At 46.3% G+C, this 17,268-nt stretch overlaps 1 protein-coding gene across 1 annotated transcript; it reads left to right on the top strand.

Moving 5' to 3' along the window:
* Nucleotides 1-1,951: 1,951 nt before the first annotated feature.
* wif1 (wnt inhibitory factor 1) lies at nt 1,952-17,268 on the top strand (the record flags this gene model as incomplete). Its single annotated transcript, XM_080537555.1, has 10 exons — nt 1,952-2,093; nt 2,325-2,464; nt 5,325-5,433; nt 6,010-6,150; nt 9,147-9,242; nt 11,048-11,143; nt 11,299-11,394; nt 16,088-16,183; nt 16,427-16,522; nt 17,141-17,268. 10 exons carry the CDS (start codon nt 1,952-1,954, stop codon nt 17,266-17,268), a joined length of 1,140 nt encoding a protein of 379 aa, XP_080393681.1.

Below are 17,268 nucleotides of genomic sequence, written 5' to 3'. Positions count from 1 at the left end.
CCAAATGTCTGCAGGGGGCAGGCTCGATTGACCTACCTTCTGCCTTTAAGCCGTATGATGGACAGACACACAAGTGTTGTCATAGCATTGTTCTATACAAAAACAAAAAATAGTTCCGCAACTGAACTGTCAAATGGACTGTTGCCTAGTAACCTGAAAACAAACAATGTTAATTAACGGTCATTTAGTAGAACATCTGTGCGGCGGAGTGATACCTATAGTTAAAAGTCCCAGTGCTGTTATACTGTATATCGTAACTCATGGAATGCCTCTTGTCCAATCAAATGACTTGGTCGGAACTAACTGTTGTATAATAATATTATAAATGGCCAACAGTTTGTATTGCATTGTTTGTTGTGTACTGTACTGTATTATATAAAAATAAAACTTTGAGACTTGATTATATACTGCATTGATTGTATTTTATTATGTAGCGTACTGTATTATGTAGCCTGTGTTGAACTATTGAGAAATGGGTTAAACAAAGGACGTGGCTAGATCAATCTTATACACATGGTGTATGTAGTGGTAAAAAAAACAAAAAAACAACAGGTGTGTAAAACTTGAACACCATGGATTGAATAGGTGGGTGAACCCTAATGCAAATGACAATGACCTATCAGTAAAAGTGGCTTAACCCTGGTCACCAGAATAAAAAATGGTGGGCAAACTCACTTTACTTGGGTTTTACCCTCCAAGACACAAAACACAAGCTACCAGGCTGAAGCAAACTGTAGTAGACTGTCTGAGTGTCTTGTGTGTCATGTCACCTTTAGACCAGGTGAGGGCATTATCATCTGAGGTTGATGAACATTTAGTGATGTATGAAGAAGAAAAAAAACATACATTTAATATTAAAACATACATTTCATATTAGTATTTTTTATTAAATTGCTCTGTTTTTATCTTGTTGTGTACGTATGAAATTGTCTATTCGACCTTAGGCTACAGGGTGTACCTTATGTTGTTAATATTTGCCACAAGTAAAACTGAAATCTGAAATTAAACACCCAAAAAAGTAAAAAGAGACAATGCTCAACTTACTATGCAATTACAAGCATAACTAAATTATTGTTCTTAGTGTTGAGTGAAACAGGCTACTTTCTTACCTATCAATCTATTCACCATACTTAGCAAGGCCTACTGACATTTCAATCTTGTTAATAAAAAAATAAAAAATAAAGGCTGATCAATAGCCTACTATTCGGAATCACGCACACAAGTGACTTAAAGCAGAATTTGCAAACCTATGACCCTAATGTGAGCCATTGACAGAAGACCACACAAGAGGATGGTTTTTTTTCAAACACCCCCACCCCAACCCCCACCCCCCACACTTCTTGGAGTTTTGAATTGAGCCAGATACTAATGAATGATACACATTTCACTTTCAATGAAAATGGCCACCTCATTGGTAAGTTGTGTAGTAGGTGTATATGCCGACCATTGTAGGTTATAACCCTAGGTCTACAAATCCTGTTAAGACATATTTCAATTGTTTTTATCAGGAAAAGTGATATAGAGTAAATCCTAAAAATAGCCTTAAAACCTATTGAAAATAGTAAAATACAAGCATGCTCAAGTAGTTCATTGAACATTTTTAATTATGATCTCAAATGTTTATTAACACAATTGAATCTCTTTGTCAATTCACAAACACAGGAAAACACGAGAACGTTGTATACATTTGGATAGACTTACCTCATGACTTATACACATCAGCGCTCTTACCTCTCACTATGTGTTTCCTTCTGACCCACTGCGCCACCCTGTGGCCATACAACCGCCCTGCAATACCCGGTGTGTACAAGTAGCTTGCGACGCGGCAGAGGCACTTCATTCTGTCAATTAAGAGGACGGTTGAGTACAGTGCACACTGCACAGGATAGAAGAGAACGAAGGGAACGGAACAAATTCATAATTTAGCTTCAGATTTGGGAGGCTGCTCAGAATGACTACCAACACACCTGTTTTTCTGCCCCCCTTCAAAACGTGTTTTCTTCTACTTTTGGGGGGGTTGTTGTCCAAAGCTGCACAAGACCAAGGAAGTTTATACATGTGGATTGATGCCAACCAAGCAAGGATCCTAATTGGTAAATAGCATTTTTTTTTTTTTTTTTTGCAATTAACAAATGTTATTGAATGAAACGGGCCGTAATTCCACTTGAACTCGCTCCAGTTCTATATGCAACACAGACATAAACGTTGCATTATAACTTTAAAAGGCTGAAGTTCCACCTTTTTTATTTGATTGAGTTTGTGGTAGGCTACTTGTATATTCCCGCTTTTGCAAAGATTAATTTTGGAATGTCTTACTTTAACAGGTTTTGAGGAAGATATTTTGATCGTGTCAGAGGGGAAAATGGCCCCATTCACCCACGACTTCAGAAAGGCACAGCAGCGGATGCCCGCAATACCTGTCAATATCCACCACGTGAACTTCACCTGGCAAGCCACAGAACAGGTACAGTATGATTCGCTGGAATACATTAACTTCTAAATCTAAAGTAGGCCTATATCTGTTTTTATGCTTTTATTCTCTATTGAAATAGCCTACCAACTATTTTAGCATATGCATGAAAGGCACTTACAAAATATGCGTATTCCTCATTTGGAAAAAATATGCAAAATGTGTGTCACTAAAAAATATGATTAAACTATTCTTATGTTGCCTATATTGAATTCTACAAGATTTAGTTAGTGCAGTCGATACACTTTTTTTGATTGCACTAATACTGTGTATGATGAAAACATCCACAACCTCCATAGGCTACCAGTCTGCAATATATTTGTTTCTGTTAAGAATTAGGCAAGTAGGCTAGGAGGAACCACAATGCTGAAACCCTTCATGTGACACATTTGTCTAAAACTATTGTTTCTCACGCGTTTAACTTCAAAGTGATGATGATCAAGCTGTGGGGTATTTGGGCTGCAAAGTATGCGATCAGTAGCATATGATTTTAAAAAGAGCTTAACTGAGGTCTCTAACCAGTTTCCTTTTTAATATTCTAATTCCCATCTCTTGCGGTATTTTACATCTTGGTGTCGTAGACCTGCCGCCACGGATCAAAGCGCAAAGCTGCCGCGAGGCCGCCTCTGCAGGCATGTGCCAAACATCTGGCCCATCTGCGCATTGAAAACATTGGTCAAATTCTCAGACGCGTGCCAGAACCCGCGCTTTATTGGAAGGGGAAAGTTCCATTTGGAATCGCTTTGTGCTTTGGTGTTATTGCTTGTTCATAATCTTTGTTATGAGTAACAGGTTTGGCAATAACAGTGGCAAATTAAAATGACTTGTCTTTAACTACACATTATGCCAGTCAACAGATCTCTCTCTCCTCCTCAGAGATTTGGTAACTAACTGTGATGCCACCGGATGATATTGACCGTTTTGCCGTTATAAAATGGTTATAAACTATTCCATGCAGAAAAGCTGTGGACAAAAATGTATTTCCTGATGTTCAAAGCAATTGTGCTTCATTCATTGAACCTCAACATGGCTTTAGGTTGTTTGGTAAATCATTAATAATGAATGCTAATCATCAAATCCTATAGGCTAAACACCCAGATTTTTTTCCAAATCAATAACTCGTCCATTGTTTGTGCACTCCTGGCATTGCATTATAAACATATACAGCATTTCAGGAGGCATAGGAAATTGTATACAGAGGAGAGATTTATTTCGCCATTCATGTTCCCCTGCCACATGAGGGGGCCCTTTATGGAATCCCAAGGGCCACGTGCAACATTGTAAACAGGTCAGAGATGCATGACCTCACATCTCCCTGGGCGGTCAGGGCTTTCACTCATTCTTAAAGATGACTTATTCCTCAGAAGTTATTCAACTTAACGACAGACTCACCGAGAGGACGTACACTCTTGCATCCGTTTGAAATCAGTGGTCATGGCATTTTTTTTAGGTCACAAATAAGAGAATTATCTCGTAGGTTTTTATCTACCAGCAAATAGAAGATCCACTTTGCAGGGGGTCCCATTTTTTGGGGAGACACACAAACTTATCTCTGTTCATTTGTTGTGCATGATACTTAAAAGTAAGCTTTTTTTTTTTGCCAAAGTAAATGACCCATTTGCCAATTTTCTCATGAGCTCATCTTTTGGTGACACCACCACAAATTACAGATGAGAGGAGCGGAACCAGCCAAAGCTTCCACACGAGTGTCTTCTCCTTTTTATCCCATTTCCCGGTACGTTGATGCTGGGCCTAGCTAATGGTGTGTCCATGCACACTGAGATCATAATCCGCAAATGGCATGTCGAGTCGGCGAATGAGAGAGAGAGAGAGAGAGCTAGAGAGAGAGAGAGAGAGAGCTAGAGAGAGACACAGAGAGAGAGAGAGCTAGAGAGAGAGAGAGAGAGAGAGGGCCCTTCTCTTTCCTGGGCTCTGTTACCCCCACACTTCAAAGGCAGCCGCTGAGGCTTAGGAACAAAGGCTTGGGGCATAAAAGGCTGGCCGCGAGAGTTATCTGTGTTGGTTATTACCATTCAGCTGCAGGATTAGCCTGCTTCTCCACACGGCTTGTGTACTTTTCCCTTCATCAAACGACCATGCTTTACACTGGGAAATTCGCAGAGAGGAAAATCGCTGCGTCTCCCTTTTCGCGCTTTCATGTCCTTGTGGGTCCCTTTTTTGTGTGTGTGTTTTGCCATGCCGCCACAATCATCTGACAAGTGTGTAATTTTCAAAGGGGGGGGGGGGGGAGACATTATTTAGGTAGAGGAGCCTCGTGTCTTTGGAGAGGAATACACTTGTCCTCTCACACACGAGCTCACAAACACACACACACACACACACACACACACACACACACACACGCACACACACACACACACACACGCACACACACACACACACACACACGCACACACACACACACACACGCACACACTCACACACACACATACAGTACATGCATATACACCCAACAAACACACACACAAACACCATGTCACTGAGTCCATTCACTTGGGCTCAATTGCTGTTAGGATTTAAGTAGCATGACCACATTTACAGCCTTACCTCAAGTGCTTTTGGCTCTCGGCATAGTCCCACGATGAAAGCCAATGCCCCACCGCCAAAGCATCAGCAAGATCAATAGATTTCTTTCCGCAGTGTTTTATAGTTGAGTGTTTTATGGTTAGCATTGTTGGGTAGTGGAAGGATCTGGGGTTAATCTGTTCCTTTTCAGAGTATCTCAAAGCATTGTGTAACAAGCGTTTTCTCCCTTTTTATTATAATAACATTAGTGAGGAGAAGAGCCCTCTACCGCCCTCTCTCAGGTGTTCATGTCCCCTCTCTCCTGCAGGCAGAGTACTTCTATGAGTTCCAGACTCTGCGCTCCATGGATAAGGACATCATGGACAACCCCACCGTCAACATACCTTTACTTGGCTCCGTGCCACGCAAGCCCTCAGGTGAGCAATCAACTGGTGGATAGACAGTGAGGTCTGAGACATCTCTATACGAGTGTCGACCTTGTACGCTGAGAATGTCCTTTCGGCTTAATGGTAGACGGCGCTTGGGTCTTCCGTATGGGAGACCTGGGTTCAAACCCCGCCCCTCATATATGTACTGATCCTCACTTCAGACCCAGTAGCTTGCCTCCTGTAAGCTTCATCTCTGATAAGCTGGTTATTTTTTTGACAGTTTTGTTGACAGATAAGAGAATGTTTCGTTGCGTATACACAGCATGTAGTGTATGTGCATCCGATAAGAGATTGTGTAGATATATGATGTGTATTTGGTGTGTGTGTGTGTGTGTGTGTGTGTGTGTGTGTGTGTGTGTGCACGTGCGTGTGCACGTGCACGTGCGTGTACGTGTGTGTGTGTGTGTGTGTGTTTGTGTGCGTGAATGGGTGTGTGTGTGTGTGTGTGTGTGTGTGTGTGTGTGTGTGTGCGTGCGTGTGCGTGTGTGTGTGCGTGTGTGTGCGTGTGTGTGTGTATGTATGTGTGTGTGCGTGTGCGTGTGCATGTGTGTGTGTGTGTGTCAGTGGTGCAGGTGGGTTTCCCCTGCCTGGGGGAGCAGGACGGCGTGGCAGCCTTTGAGGTGAACATCCTGGTGATGGACGCCGGGGGTAACATCATCCTGAGGACGCCACACAACGCCATCTTCTTTAAGACCTGCCAGAGAGGTGAGGGAGAGACACATCTTCTTTAAGACCTGCCAGAGAGGTGAGGGAGAAAGACATCTTCTTTAAGACCTGCCACAGAGGTGAGGGAGAGAGACATCTTCTTTAAGACCTGCCACAGAGGTGAGGGAGAAAGACATCTTCTTTAAGACCTGCCAGAGAGGTGAGGGAGAAAGACATCTTCTTTAAGACCTGCCACAGAGGTGAGGGAGAGAGACATCTTCTTTAAGACCTGCCAGAGAGGTGAGGGAGAGAGACAGAGAGCTCAGCCATGCCCAGTAGAGTTTAATGACCGTTTTCAATCGTTTTACTAGCAAATATTGTGCCTACTACTACAGTTAATACCTACTGGTCTTACTATTGTGTTGAATTTCATAACGCACACTTTCAGGCAGTGCAACAGGATTGTATGTAGGGAAAAGGAGAGGGGATTGGAGGAAGGTTCACACACGCACCCACACACGCACCCATACACACACGCACGCACGTACCCACACACACACACACACACACACACACACACACACACACACACACACACACACATTTGTAATGGTCCAAGGTGGTGTTTGCCATGCACCATCAGTGCTGTGGTCTGTGGCCCCACACCTCAGCAAGACACTGGTGCTGACGGACGATCTGCTCTCTGGTTTACACTTCCCTACACAAGCTGTCTGACTGACACTGCTGTGGCTGGCTGGAAATGGCAAAACCCAGGCTCATATTGCCCAGACTGGACAATGGCCAGGGACAGTGATGATGTTGATGTTCCACTTTGGAATGTCGGAATGTTAGTGAACTCTTGGGTCCCACTTGAGAGCATTTGAGAGTATTTGAGAGCATTTGAGATTATTTGGGAGCATTTTGCTCCCAAGAAGATCTAACAGTTGTTCTTATGTCAACCACTGTTAGGGGGTTAGGGGTAGGGTTTAGGGTTAGGGTCTCTTTTCTTCAAGAAGAAGCTAAAGTAGTACAGCCGTTAACTGAAACACCGAAAGGCCTCACACAGAATCAGTGGTGGCTGGTGGAGGTACAGTAAACATGTGTTTGATACCGTTCCTTATTCCGTTTCCGTGCGTTACAATGAGCCCATCCTCTGATTTCTATCTCCACCGGCCTCCCCCCTGCGATAGGCCTATTACACCAAATAAACCTCTTCTTCTATGAAACCCATTGTTCTGTGTGCACTTAGCTAGTGGTGAAGTAGTGGGCTAGAAACCTGAGGAGCAGGATGTAGGGCTATGTCATCTGCGCGTCGGGGAGAGAGACGAGAGCACATGCACAGTGGAGGAGTTCAGGACTGCATCATCAGAGGGAGGAGTAATTGGATCCGATTGGGGGATCCATATGGGCCTAGCTGTGCTGCTGGAACGCATCAGTGGAGGGGAGGCTGCCGGTGCTGGTGTTTAAAGCAGGCCCTAATCTCCGCTGGGGCCCGGGGCACTGGAGCTGCTTTGTGGCCGAGGGAGAGAGAGTGACGCGACCTGCCAATCAGCGTCCGGCACAAAGGCCATTGCTGGGCCATGATGTCATGCGAACTCTGCCAGCTGCAGCCATGGGAACAGCAGAGCTGGACTCTGTATGCCCTCTTTGGTTACACATCGCCGATACACACACACACAGAGGGATAGATAGGGGGAAAGACACACACACACACACAGACACACATACACACAGACACCGAAACCCACCCCTCTATCTAGAAGTGGCCCATCCCTCCCCCCTACACACACACACAGCCTGACCCCGGCATGTATACATCGCAGATCTACTGATCCTTCCGGCCCCTGTCGCTTTCAACACAGGAAACAGGCTCTCAGGCACAGCATATCTCTGTGACAGCTGTCCAACGCCTCACAAACTGTGACTCCAGGGCAGCGGTAGCAGGGAATTATACCAGCTAGGGGCAGTTCATATCAGTTACAGGAAGCAGTACAACAGACCTGACTTCAGAAGAGATCTTAAGGTTACATGTTCTCCTTAACTTGTGTGGAATACGGTGTCAGGAAGTCAAGAGTACTGTGCCACAAAAAGCCCTGAATATCTAGCTGTGTAAAATCAATCAAACATTAGACAAGGGTTTTTTCGTTTTTTTCAGTTTAGAAGTAATGGTGTTCTTTGTGTTAAAGGTAAACGTTGTGTCAGTTAGACTGAATCCTGAGGTAACTCAAACCAGACTCACACACCAGATGCGACTAGTTTCCTAAGCATATGAGACAAGCACACTCGTCTCTATAACACAGACACACACAAAACACGAACATAGCTTTTATTTCCTTCACGGAAGGACAGATATTGGTGCCAGCTTTCGCCAAAGGCAACTGGTGGTCATCTCTTGCAAATCCTCTGGACACCACTTTTTTGTTTGTCGACAAAGGAAATTGTCAGAGAAACAAAACAAGAAAAGTCTGCCAGTTGCTCTGCTCTTGTCTCAGTCCTGGAATGAGCCTCTTATTGTGACTAAAGACCACATGGTCTTTGGAGCCAGCATTTAGAAGAAAGGATTCTTCATACAGCAAAGGATCTCGAAACTCAAAAGGCTACAATGTAGTTTGACAGTACTGTTGACATTATGTGCCCACCTCAAAGACTTCCCCTTAAAGTTGTTTTGTGAAGCACTGGTATTCACTGCTTTGAACCCATCCCTGTTATGAGACTCAATGGCATCTCACTGCACTGTATTGGAATGTGTGCGGCCCTTGAAGTGGTCTTTGGAGATGGCAGGCTATGGATAGTGTCAGAGGAGGGGGGGTCGGAAGCAAGACTAGCCCCACCATTCATCTCAACCTTGTTATTTTACCCCCTTTCTCTCTCTCTCTCTCTCTCTCTCTCTCTCTCTCTCTCTCTCTCTCTCTGTGTATCTCTCTCTCATCCTCTCTCACTCTCTCTCTCTCTCTCTCTCTCTCTCTCTCTGTATCTCTCTCTCATCCTCTCTCACTCTCTCTCTTTCTCTCTCTCTCTCTGTGTCTCTCTCTCTTTCTCTCTCTCTCTTTCTATAGCTAAGTGTCCCGGGGGTTGCCGCAACGGAGGCTTCTGCAATGAGAGGCAGGTGTGTGAGTGTCAGGATGGCTTCTATGGTCCACACTGTGAGAAAGGTACTTTTGACATGAGATTACCTACCTACTGACCAACATCGTCCTTATTGACGTCAACGTGCTAAGACCACCAAAATGTCGTCGCTAAGTCCATAGGATAAAACGTTCTGTATTTGTTTATGCTTATCCATCACTTTGGACAATGCGTTCTCATTAACATGGGCATTTCTTGCCATTGACTGGAATTTCTCAACAATAAAAGTAGTGGAATCGTCACCACGAGGTCTCGTAAAAACAATGCACAGCACAGAACGTCAGGCGGGCCTTACCATCACTTTATTCAGAGCCGAAGAAATATCCACAAGGCACTTGAACGTATTAATGTATGCGTCAAGGTTATGCTTGCTGTGCCTTCACGTTGCCTCGAGGCAGCGCAAGCCTAAAAACAATCATGGAAATTACACAGCACGGCGAAGCCTGCTACAATATACAGACTAGTTAAATGGGGGGCACGTTTATTTTTAAAGTTTTCCAGGCTGAAAAAAAGAATAATGGCCCATCAGGTTGGGTGGCACAAGCATATGTTTTTAATCTATTTACAGCTTTTAAAGAGTGGTTTTAGAGAGTTGTCCAGACTGAGGGAGGTGAAATGGTTTACATTTTATTTTTTTGTATGACGACAAGTAGCATAGGCACCAGGGGGAGGCTGGTGGAGGTAGAGATCGGAGGACGGGCTCATTGTAAATGCATGGGACGGAATGAGGAACGGTATCATTGTAATGCATGGAATGGAATGAGGTGTGTTTGATACTATTGTGCGTTTGACACCATTCCTCATTTCATTCCATGCATTACATAATGGACTACCCTGTATATAACGCCTTTATCCAAAGCGCTTTACAACGGCCTCTCATTCACCCGTTCACACACACATTCACACACCAATGGCGGAAAGCTACCATGCAAGGCACCGGCCCGCTCACTGGGAGCAATTTGGGGTTCAGTGTCTTGGCCAAGGACACTTCGACATGTGGCCAGCCGGGGCTCGAACCGCCAATCTGCCAACCTTGCGATCATTAGACGGCAGCTCTACCTCCTGCACCACAGCCGCCCCCCATTACAGTCCAGTCTTCTGATTTCTACCTCAACCAGCCTCCAATGGTAGGCACCTAGACTGAATATCATCTGTATCCTTCATGCCACTTCAGTCTTTTTGCATATCATATATGGTTTATATATATGGCATATCATATATGGAGAAGGGCCCCGTTGTGAAGGGCTCTGTTGTGATTACAATGTTGAACAACTTTAAACTGTTTTGAAATTGTAGGTTTTCATTCTTGCAAAGACCGACTCACTTGGCAAAGAACCAACAATACGGAGGCTCTTTAGTGCCCTCTGTAGCCAAAACAAAGTGTCATCATTCCATGTCAATGTTACTTACAGAACAGGAAAATAGTTGACTCCTGTGAATAGTTTACTCCTGTGCGTGGATTTAATGCCAGAGTTTCGCTGACCTGCTTCTCCTCTCCTCTCCTCTCCTCTCCTCTCCTCTCCTCTCCTCTCTCTCCTCTCCTCTCCTCTCCTCTCCGGTCCTGTCCTGTCCTGTCCTGTCCTGTCCTCTCCTCCTCTCCACTCCACTCCTCTCCTCTCCTCTCCCCTCCTTTCCTCTCTTCTCCTCTCCTCTCCTGTCCTGTCCTGTCCTGACCTGTCCTGTCTTCTCCTCTCCTCTCCTCTCCTGTCCTCTCCTCTCCTCTCCCCTCCTCTCCCCTCCTCTCCTCTCCTGTTCTGTCCTGTCCTCCCCTCTCCTCTCCTCTCCTCTCCTCCCTCTCCTCCCTCTCCTCCCCCCCCCCCTCTTTCTTCAGCCCTGTGTTCTCCTAGGTGTCTGAACGGAGGTTTGTGCATGAGCCCAGGAGTGTGCATCTGCCCACCTGGTTACTATGGTGACAGCTGTGACAAAGGTACATCCTCACCTGAAGCGAGAGAGACCAATGGGATATTAGACTCTAACCCATATCAACCTCAGCTTCCTCTTCATCATCCTCATCACATGGGAATCCACGGCCGACAGCTGCCCGCCACAGATGATTAATGATGGTTTCCTTTTATCCCGCAGCAAACTGCACTACCACGTGCTTAAACGGCGGCACCTGCTTCCACCCAGGGAAGTGTATCTGTCCCGCGGGCTACGAGGGGAGCCGCTGCGAGATCAGTGAGTGTTCCTTCACAGCCGTCATCATCATAACCTTTTATGATCCTTTTCAAAAAAATGCCGGTCGAGAGAGGACGCTGGCGTTGCTTGTTCGCCGCTTCTCCAGCCGAAATCTAGGTGTAATTGTAGTATACAGAGTAGATTGTCCTACAAAGACACTTAGATTTAGATTTAGTCATCTAAAAAATTATAACCATAACCTTTCATAAAAGCTTGATACAAATTTGCGCTTTTCAAAAAGTGCCGTTGCTTGTTCGCTGCTTCTCCGTCCAAAATCTAGGTGTAATTGCAGTATACAGAGTAGATTGTCCTACAAGACACATAGTATGGCCCTATTATGCACTTCATCAATAAGACGAGGCGGTAGATCTAAACTTAAGACGTGGAGGCGTGGTCAAGGCCACTTTGCTATTATGCGTGCTGTAGTGGGCGCCTAAAACCCGGCGCTAAGCAAAGAAATTAGTTATGGGTGTGTTTTGGGCGTCTGCTCAATCAACCCAATCAGCGTGCCAGGTGCCATTCCCTTTAAGAACCGGCTGCGTTGAGTCATTAGCGCTATGCTATTATGGAAGTCCTAAGAAGGAGGTCAGCGCGCTTCTCTGCCTCTCCCTTCTGAAATAAAGCATTTATACTGTGACCGTAATTGACGTCTTGCCGTGGAGCCACGTGCGTGTTCATGTGTGCCCACATGCATGCGCAAACCGCGGAGGCGCGCTCGTGTTTCAAAACGTGCATGAAGTCTAAACTTAAGAACTTTTCAAACCACTTCTTAGCGATAGGAGCAAAGTCAGATCGCATAATAGCAGGGGCGCCTAGTGCACTTCATTAACATATGAACACTCCCACAATGAGCAATATATGCACGGGAGTTTTACGTCTTATGTGTGGGCGCCTATCGACACCTGCATAATAGCAGTAGCGCGTATGAAGCGCATAATAAGGGTGGCGGTAGGTCTTAACCTGGCGGTGCGTCTTAATTAACACTTAAGACGGCAAGTTAAGAAGTGCATAATAGGGCCCATAGACTTAGATTTAGTAATCTAAAAATTAATTAGACCCCTATACCTTCAATGCAATGGATTCAGTGAGTAATCCCCACTACTCTACACTAACTAGGTTGCATTGCATATACATTGCATTACAATATCTTGACACGCGAGTGTGTCATTGATTTTCAACAACATTGACATTTATTTACGTTTTTTCAGAATAAAAGTCTGATCGCCAAGTCAGTTGCTGACTTGTACCCTGCCGTCACAAACTACAATGTGAAAGACAAACCTCAGGGCCAGTTCAGTTGGACGATGGCCTGTAGTGTGTGAAGCCCCATAAGAGCCACATAAACACACACTCAGTCGCTGACTGGTGCTGGTGGCTGGTGGCAAGTCGCCACATCGTGCTCCTCCTCGAAAACCACTCCCAACGTCCTCCTCTCGGTGGCGGAAGCCTGGGTGCCTGGGAAGGGGAGTCCCCTCAGAGTTGTCACCTAGCTGTGGACGGTGACATCACCTCCCCCGAAAATTCCCAGATAAACCCCATAGTGTGCTGTCACACGGATGGCAACGGCCTGGGCGGAGCCCTGCGTGGGGGTAAAAAAGTGATGTCATGCGTTTCCACTGCTTCTGTGGGCAGAGTAAAGGCCGGTTTAGGCTTCTGCGTCGAATTTACGTGCGTAGCTTACGTAAATTCTTACGTAGGTCTCGCAATTTACACTTCTGCGTAGACCGCGCTGCAATTACACCGTCACATCGCTAGGTGGCAGTGTGTTTTCAGCCCCTGTGCTGTGCCTCTTCCGGTTAGGAACTCAACGGAGCTCAAAGCTCTAAGCGGCATAATAGCGATCTTTTTGTTGTTATGTTGTTGTAAATAAAAGTTCTATGATGCATTGAAATGACATTAAACTAAGATAATACGATGGTTATCATAATTTTTCAAATCTTTATTAATAAGTAATTACAGAAAAGGTGAATGACATTTCTGTCATGACTTCCGCATTTTGGGCGACGAGAGAGTCGGAATCTTGTCTGAATCATGTGCTACCAAGCGGACCAATCACAGAGCTTACGGTTACGTGCGCTCTGACGCGTGGATAGATTTTTTGAGAGGAGCACGTCCAGGCTACGCACGTCCACGCGGGACTACGTAAGCTTACGCGTAGCCTACGGCGTCGACTTTACGCAGAAGCCTAAACCGGCCTTAAGCAGCTGCCTTCTTTAACCGACTGCGGTTCTGTTTTACGTAGGCTAACCATGGGTAGCACATTAGCGTTCAGCATTCATTTTGACTGTCGACTTTTTTACGAGGTGGTGTTAGCTTCTGATTTGGGGTCACATAGCTCTTTGTGTTCTTGTAGGTTTGGCCATAACGTAACTCATTAGGGTAGTGGAGATATTACAACCGCTCCCCACGAAAAAGGATAACCAATCGAAACCCTGTCTTTAAACTCTAAAACATCGTTTAATTTTTCCGATGGCATCATGATGTGTCATCGTTCATCATAATGAGTTACGGCTCAAAGGGATCAAAAGGCAGGATGTTTTCCAGCTGTGATTCATCTCCGTTCAAAGTCACATCCCCAATGTAAATGGGCTCACATGTGATACCTGATCATACAGCAAATAGCAATGTTAATGCCCTCCCTCCCTCCCTCCCTCTCTCCCTACCCCCTTCCTCAATGTAAGCCATATCACATGAAGCTACTGTGAAGTTGAAACGAGCTTGAACAAAAAAAGAGTCAAAGAAAAGAGGACCAGTTCTGGTCTTTGTGAAGTTGCTCTTTTTTGTAAAAAAGTTGAAGGCTTTATTTTTTTCTTCTCTTTTTACTTTTTTTTCTTCTCTCCGGTTAAGCGTCCTCTATTGTCTCTTTCCACGGATATGAATTTCATTGATACGTCAGAGAACAAAAGGACTGTAGAAATTCAGTAGGTGTTGGTCAAATATACAGACGGAACAGAATCTCTCAGATCAGTCCACTCACGTCAGGACTGTGTTTTTGAAAGGTGTTGAATTTCCTTTTTACACCTTCAATATCATTTTCTTACTTTTTTATTGTCTGGAAGACCCCGGGGGGTCCAGAGACGACAGTGGTGTAATTGGTGGTTTGACACAACAACCTGCAAAGTGTGGAGAGGCGTTTACTTGACTCATCCTTCCTCACCCACTGTCTCCCACACCCTGAAATAATGCATTTCTGTGTGTGTGTGTGTGTGTGTGTGTGTGTGTGTGTGTGTGTGTCTGTGTCTGTGTGTCTGTGTCTGTGTCTGTGTCTTTGTCTGTGTCTGTGTGTCTTTGTCTGTGTCTGTGTGTCTGTGTCTGTGTGTCTGTGTGTCTGTGTCTGTGTGTCTGTGTGTCTGTCTGTGTGTCTGTGTGTCTGTGTCTGTGGTGTATGAAATGGAAACATTCCCTGAGGAAAACATCCTACAGGAGTACCGGTCAATGATAGAAACCATGTCTTTATTCAGTTGTAAGGGGAACAGTAACCCTAGGTTGACCATTTCTCAGGGGGCCATATCGTATGTAGCACGCAATGGCTGTAGAACATCATACTAGAATGTCAGTCTCTGAGTGCCCTGTCTCACTCTCTGAGCCTGTCCTGTCTCACTCTCTGAGCCTGCCCTGTCTCACTCTCTGAGCCTGCCCTGTCTCACTCTCTGAGCCTGCCCTGTCTCCGTCTCGGAGCCTGCCCTGTCTCACTCTCTGAGGCTGTCCTGTCTCCGTCTCGGAGCCTGCCCTGTCTCACTCTCTGAGCCTGTCCTGTCTCCGTCTCGGAGCCTGCCCTGTCTCACTCTCTGAGCCTGCCCTGTCTCACTCTCTGAGCCTGTCCTGTCCCACTCTCTGAGCCTGTCCTGTCTCACTCTCTTAGCCTGTCCTGTCTCACTCTCTGAGCCTGTCCTGTCTCACTCTCTTAGCCTGTCCTGTCTCACTCTCTGAGCCTGTCCTGTCTCACTCTCTGAGCCTGTCCTGTCTCACTCTCTGAGCCTGCCCTGTCTCACTCTCTGAGCCGAGCCTGTCTCACTCTCTGAGCCTGTCCTGTCTCCGTCTCGGAGCCTGCCCTGTCTCACTCTCTGAGCCTGCCCTGTCTCACTCTCTGAGCCTGTCCTGTCTCCGTCTCGGAGCCTGCCCTGTCTCACTCTCTGAGCCTGTCCTGTCTCACTCTCTGAGCCTGTCCTGTCTCCCTCTCTGAGCCTGCCCTGTCTCACTCTCTGAGCCTGCCCTGTCTCACTCTCTGAGCCTGCCCTGTCTCACTCTCTGAGCCTGTCCTGTCTCCGTCTCGGAGCCTGCCCTGTCTCACTCTCTGAGCCTGTCCTGTCTCACTCTCTGAGCCTGTCCTGTCTCCCTCTCTGAGCCTGCCCTGTCTCACTCTCTGAGCCTGTCCTGTCTCTGTGTCTGAGGTACAAGGTACAGGATATAAGATGTTAATTTGTCACGGTTATACAAGTACAATCGTATGAGATACTTTCGCTCGGGGGGGGGGGGGCTCCATTTAGGGTGCATATAAGAAGATTTAGGGTACATATAAGAAGATTTAGGGTACATATAAGAAGATTTAGGGTACATATACAGTAAGAAGATTTAGGGTGCATATAAGAAGATTTAGGGTGCATATAAGAAGACTTAGGGTGCATATAAGAAGACTTAGGGTGCATATAAGAAGAGTGTGTCCAGTCCCTGAGTGTGTGTCTTATCTCTCTAGGTAAATGCCGCCAGCCCTGCAGAAATGGAGGGAAATGCACCGGGAGGAACAAATGCAAATGCAGCAAGGGTTTCCATGGTGACCTATGCTCCAAGGGTAAGTGTGTGTGCCCAGACTGGCCACTACTGCTTTACACACACTACTGTGTGTTTGTTACCACCATACTCCAACTGTAAGTGTGTGTGTGTGTGTGTGTGTGTGTGTGTGTGTGTGTGTGTGTGTGTGTGTGTGTGCGCGCTTACGTGCCTGCATGCGTGCGTGCGTGCGTGTGTGCATGCGTCCGTGCTATCTACCTGTCTGTCTGATCATGTGTGTGTGTGTGTGTGTGTGTCCGTGCAGCTGTCTGTGAGCCCAGCTGCGGGGCACACGGGACCTGTGTGGAGCCCAACAAGTGCCAGTGCAAGGAGGGCTGGCACGGACGCTACTGCAATAAGAGTGAGTGAGAAACACGATCGCACCACAAAGCTTTCCTTCCTAATACCACCCCCCGCACCCCACCCACACTCCACCCAACCCCAAACGAAGCTTGTTTTCCCAAGGCTCGGCTTCTTTAACCTGTAAGATGATGAGCACATGTAAGCCGGTGTAACAGTACACCCACAAGCCTGTTGGTTCCAGCTCATGGAAGCATGAATGAAAAAGACTATCGCCCGGGCTAGCTAGCTTCTGTTACTCCCTCCTTCCCTGGCTAATGGAGTTTCCAAGGAAAACACCAGGCCACAAATTAGCAAATGACAGCGGGGGGCAGGGGGGTGGGGGGAATGGAGGGAGGGGGGGGGGGGGTTATTTGATTAGCAAGAAAACAAATAGCCTGCTTATTTGTGTTTGTTTGGTTCTACGTCGTTCGTGGTCGTTAGAGTGTTTCATTCGCTTCCAAAGGCAGAACAGAGGCTTATAAACAATGAAGGAAAACATGACCAGTATTGAGTGCTCGCCTTAGGGAGTGTTTAAAGAGAATTTTTAATCACACTTTCCCGCCCCCTTCCTCTCCACTCTCTCCCCCCCCCCCCTTCTCTTTCTGCCCCTCCCCTCCCTCCCGTCTCCTCAACCCAGGGTACCGAGGCGTCCCGAGCGGCCATCGTCTCTCCGGCCCCAAACACAAGCAGCACGCGTCCTCCGCCAAGGAGGTCAAGGAGGTAGCGGACGCCAACCGCCCAGCCGAGACCAACTACGTGGTATGA

The sequence above is a fragment of the Nansenia antarctica genome (assembly GCF_963989245.1).
Source record: "Nansenia antarctica genome assembly, chromosome: 8".
NCBI classification, from domain to species: domain Eukaryota; kingdom Metazoa; phylum Chordata; class Actinopteri; order Argentiniformes; family Microstomatidae; genus Nansenia; species Nansenia antarctica.
This window is presented reverse-complemented; position numbering and strand designations above follow the sequence as displayed.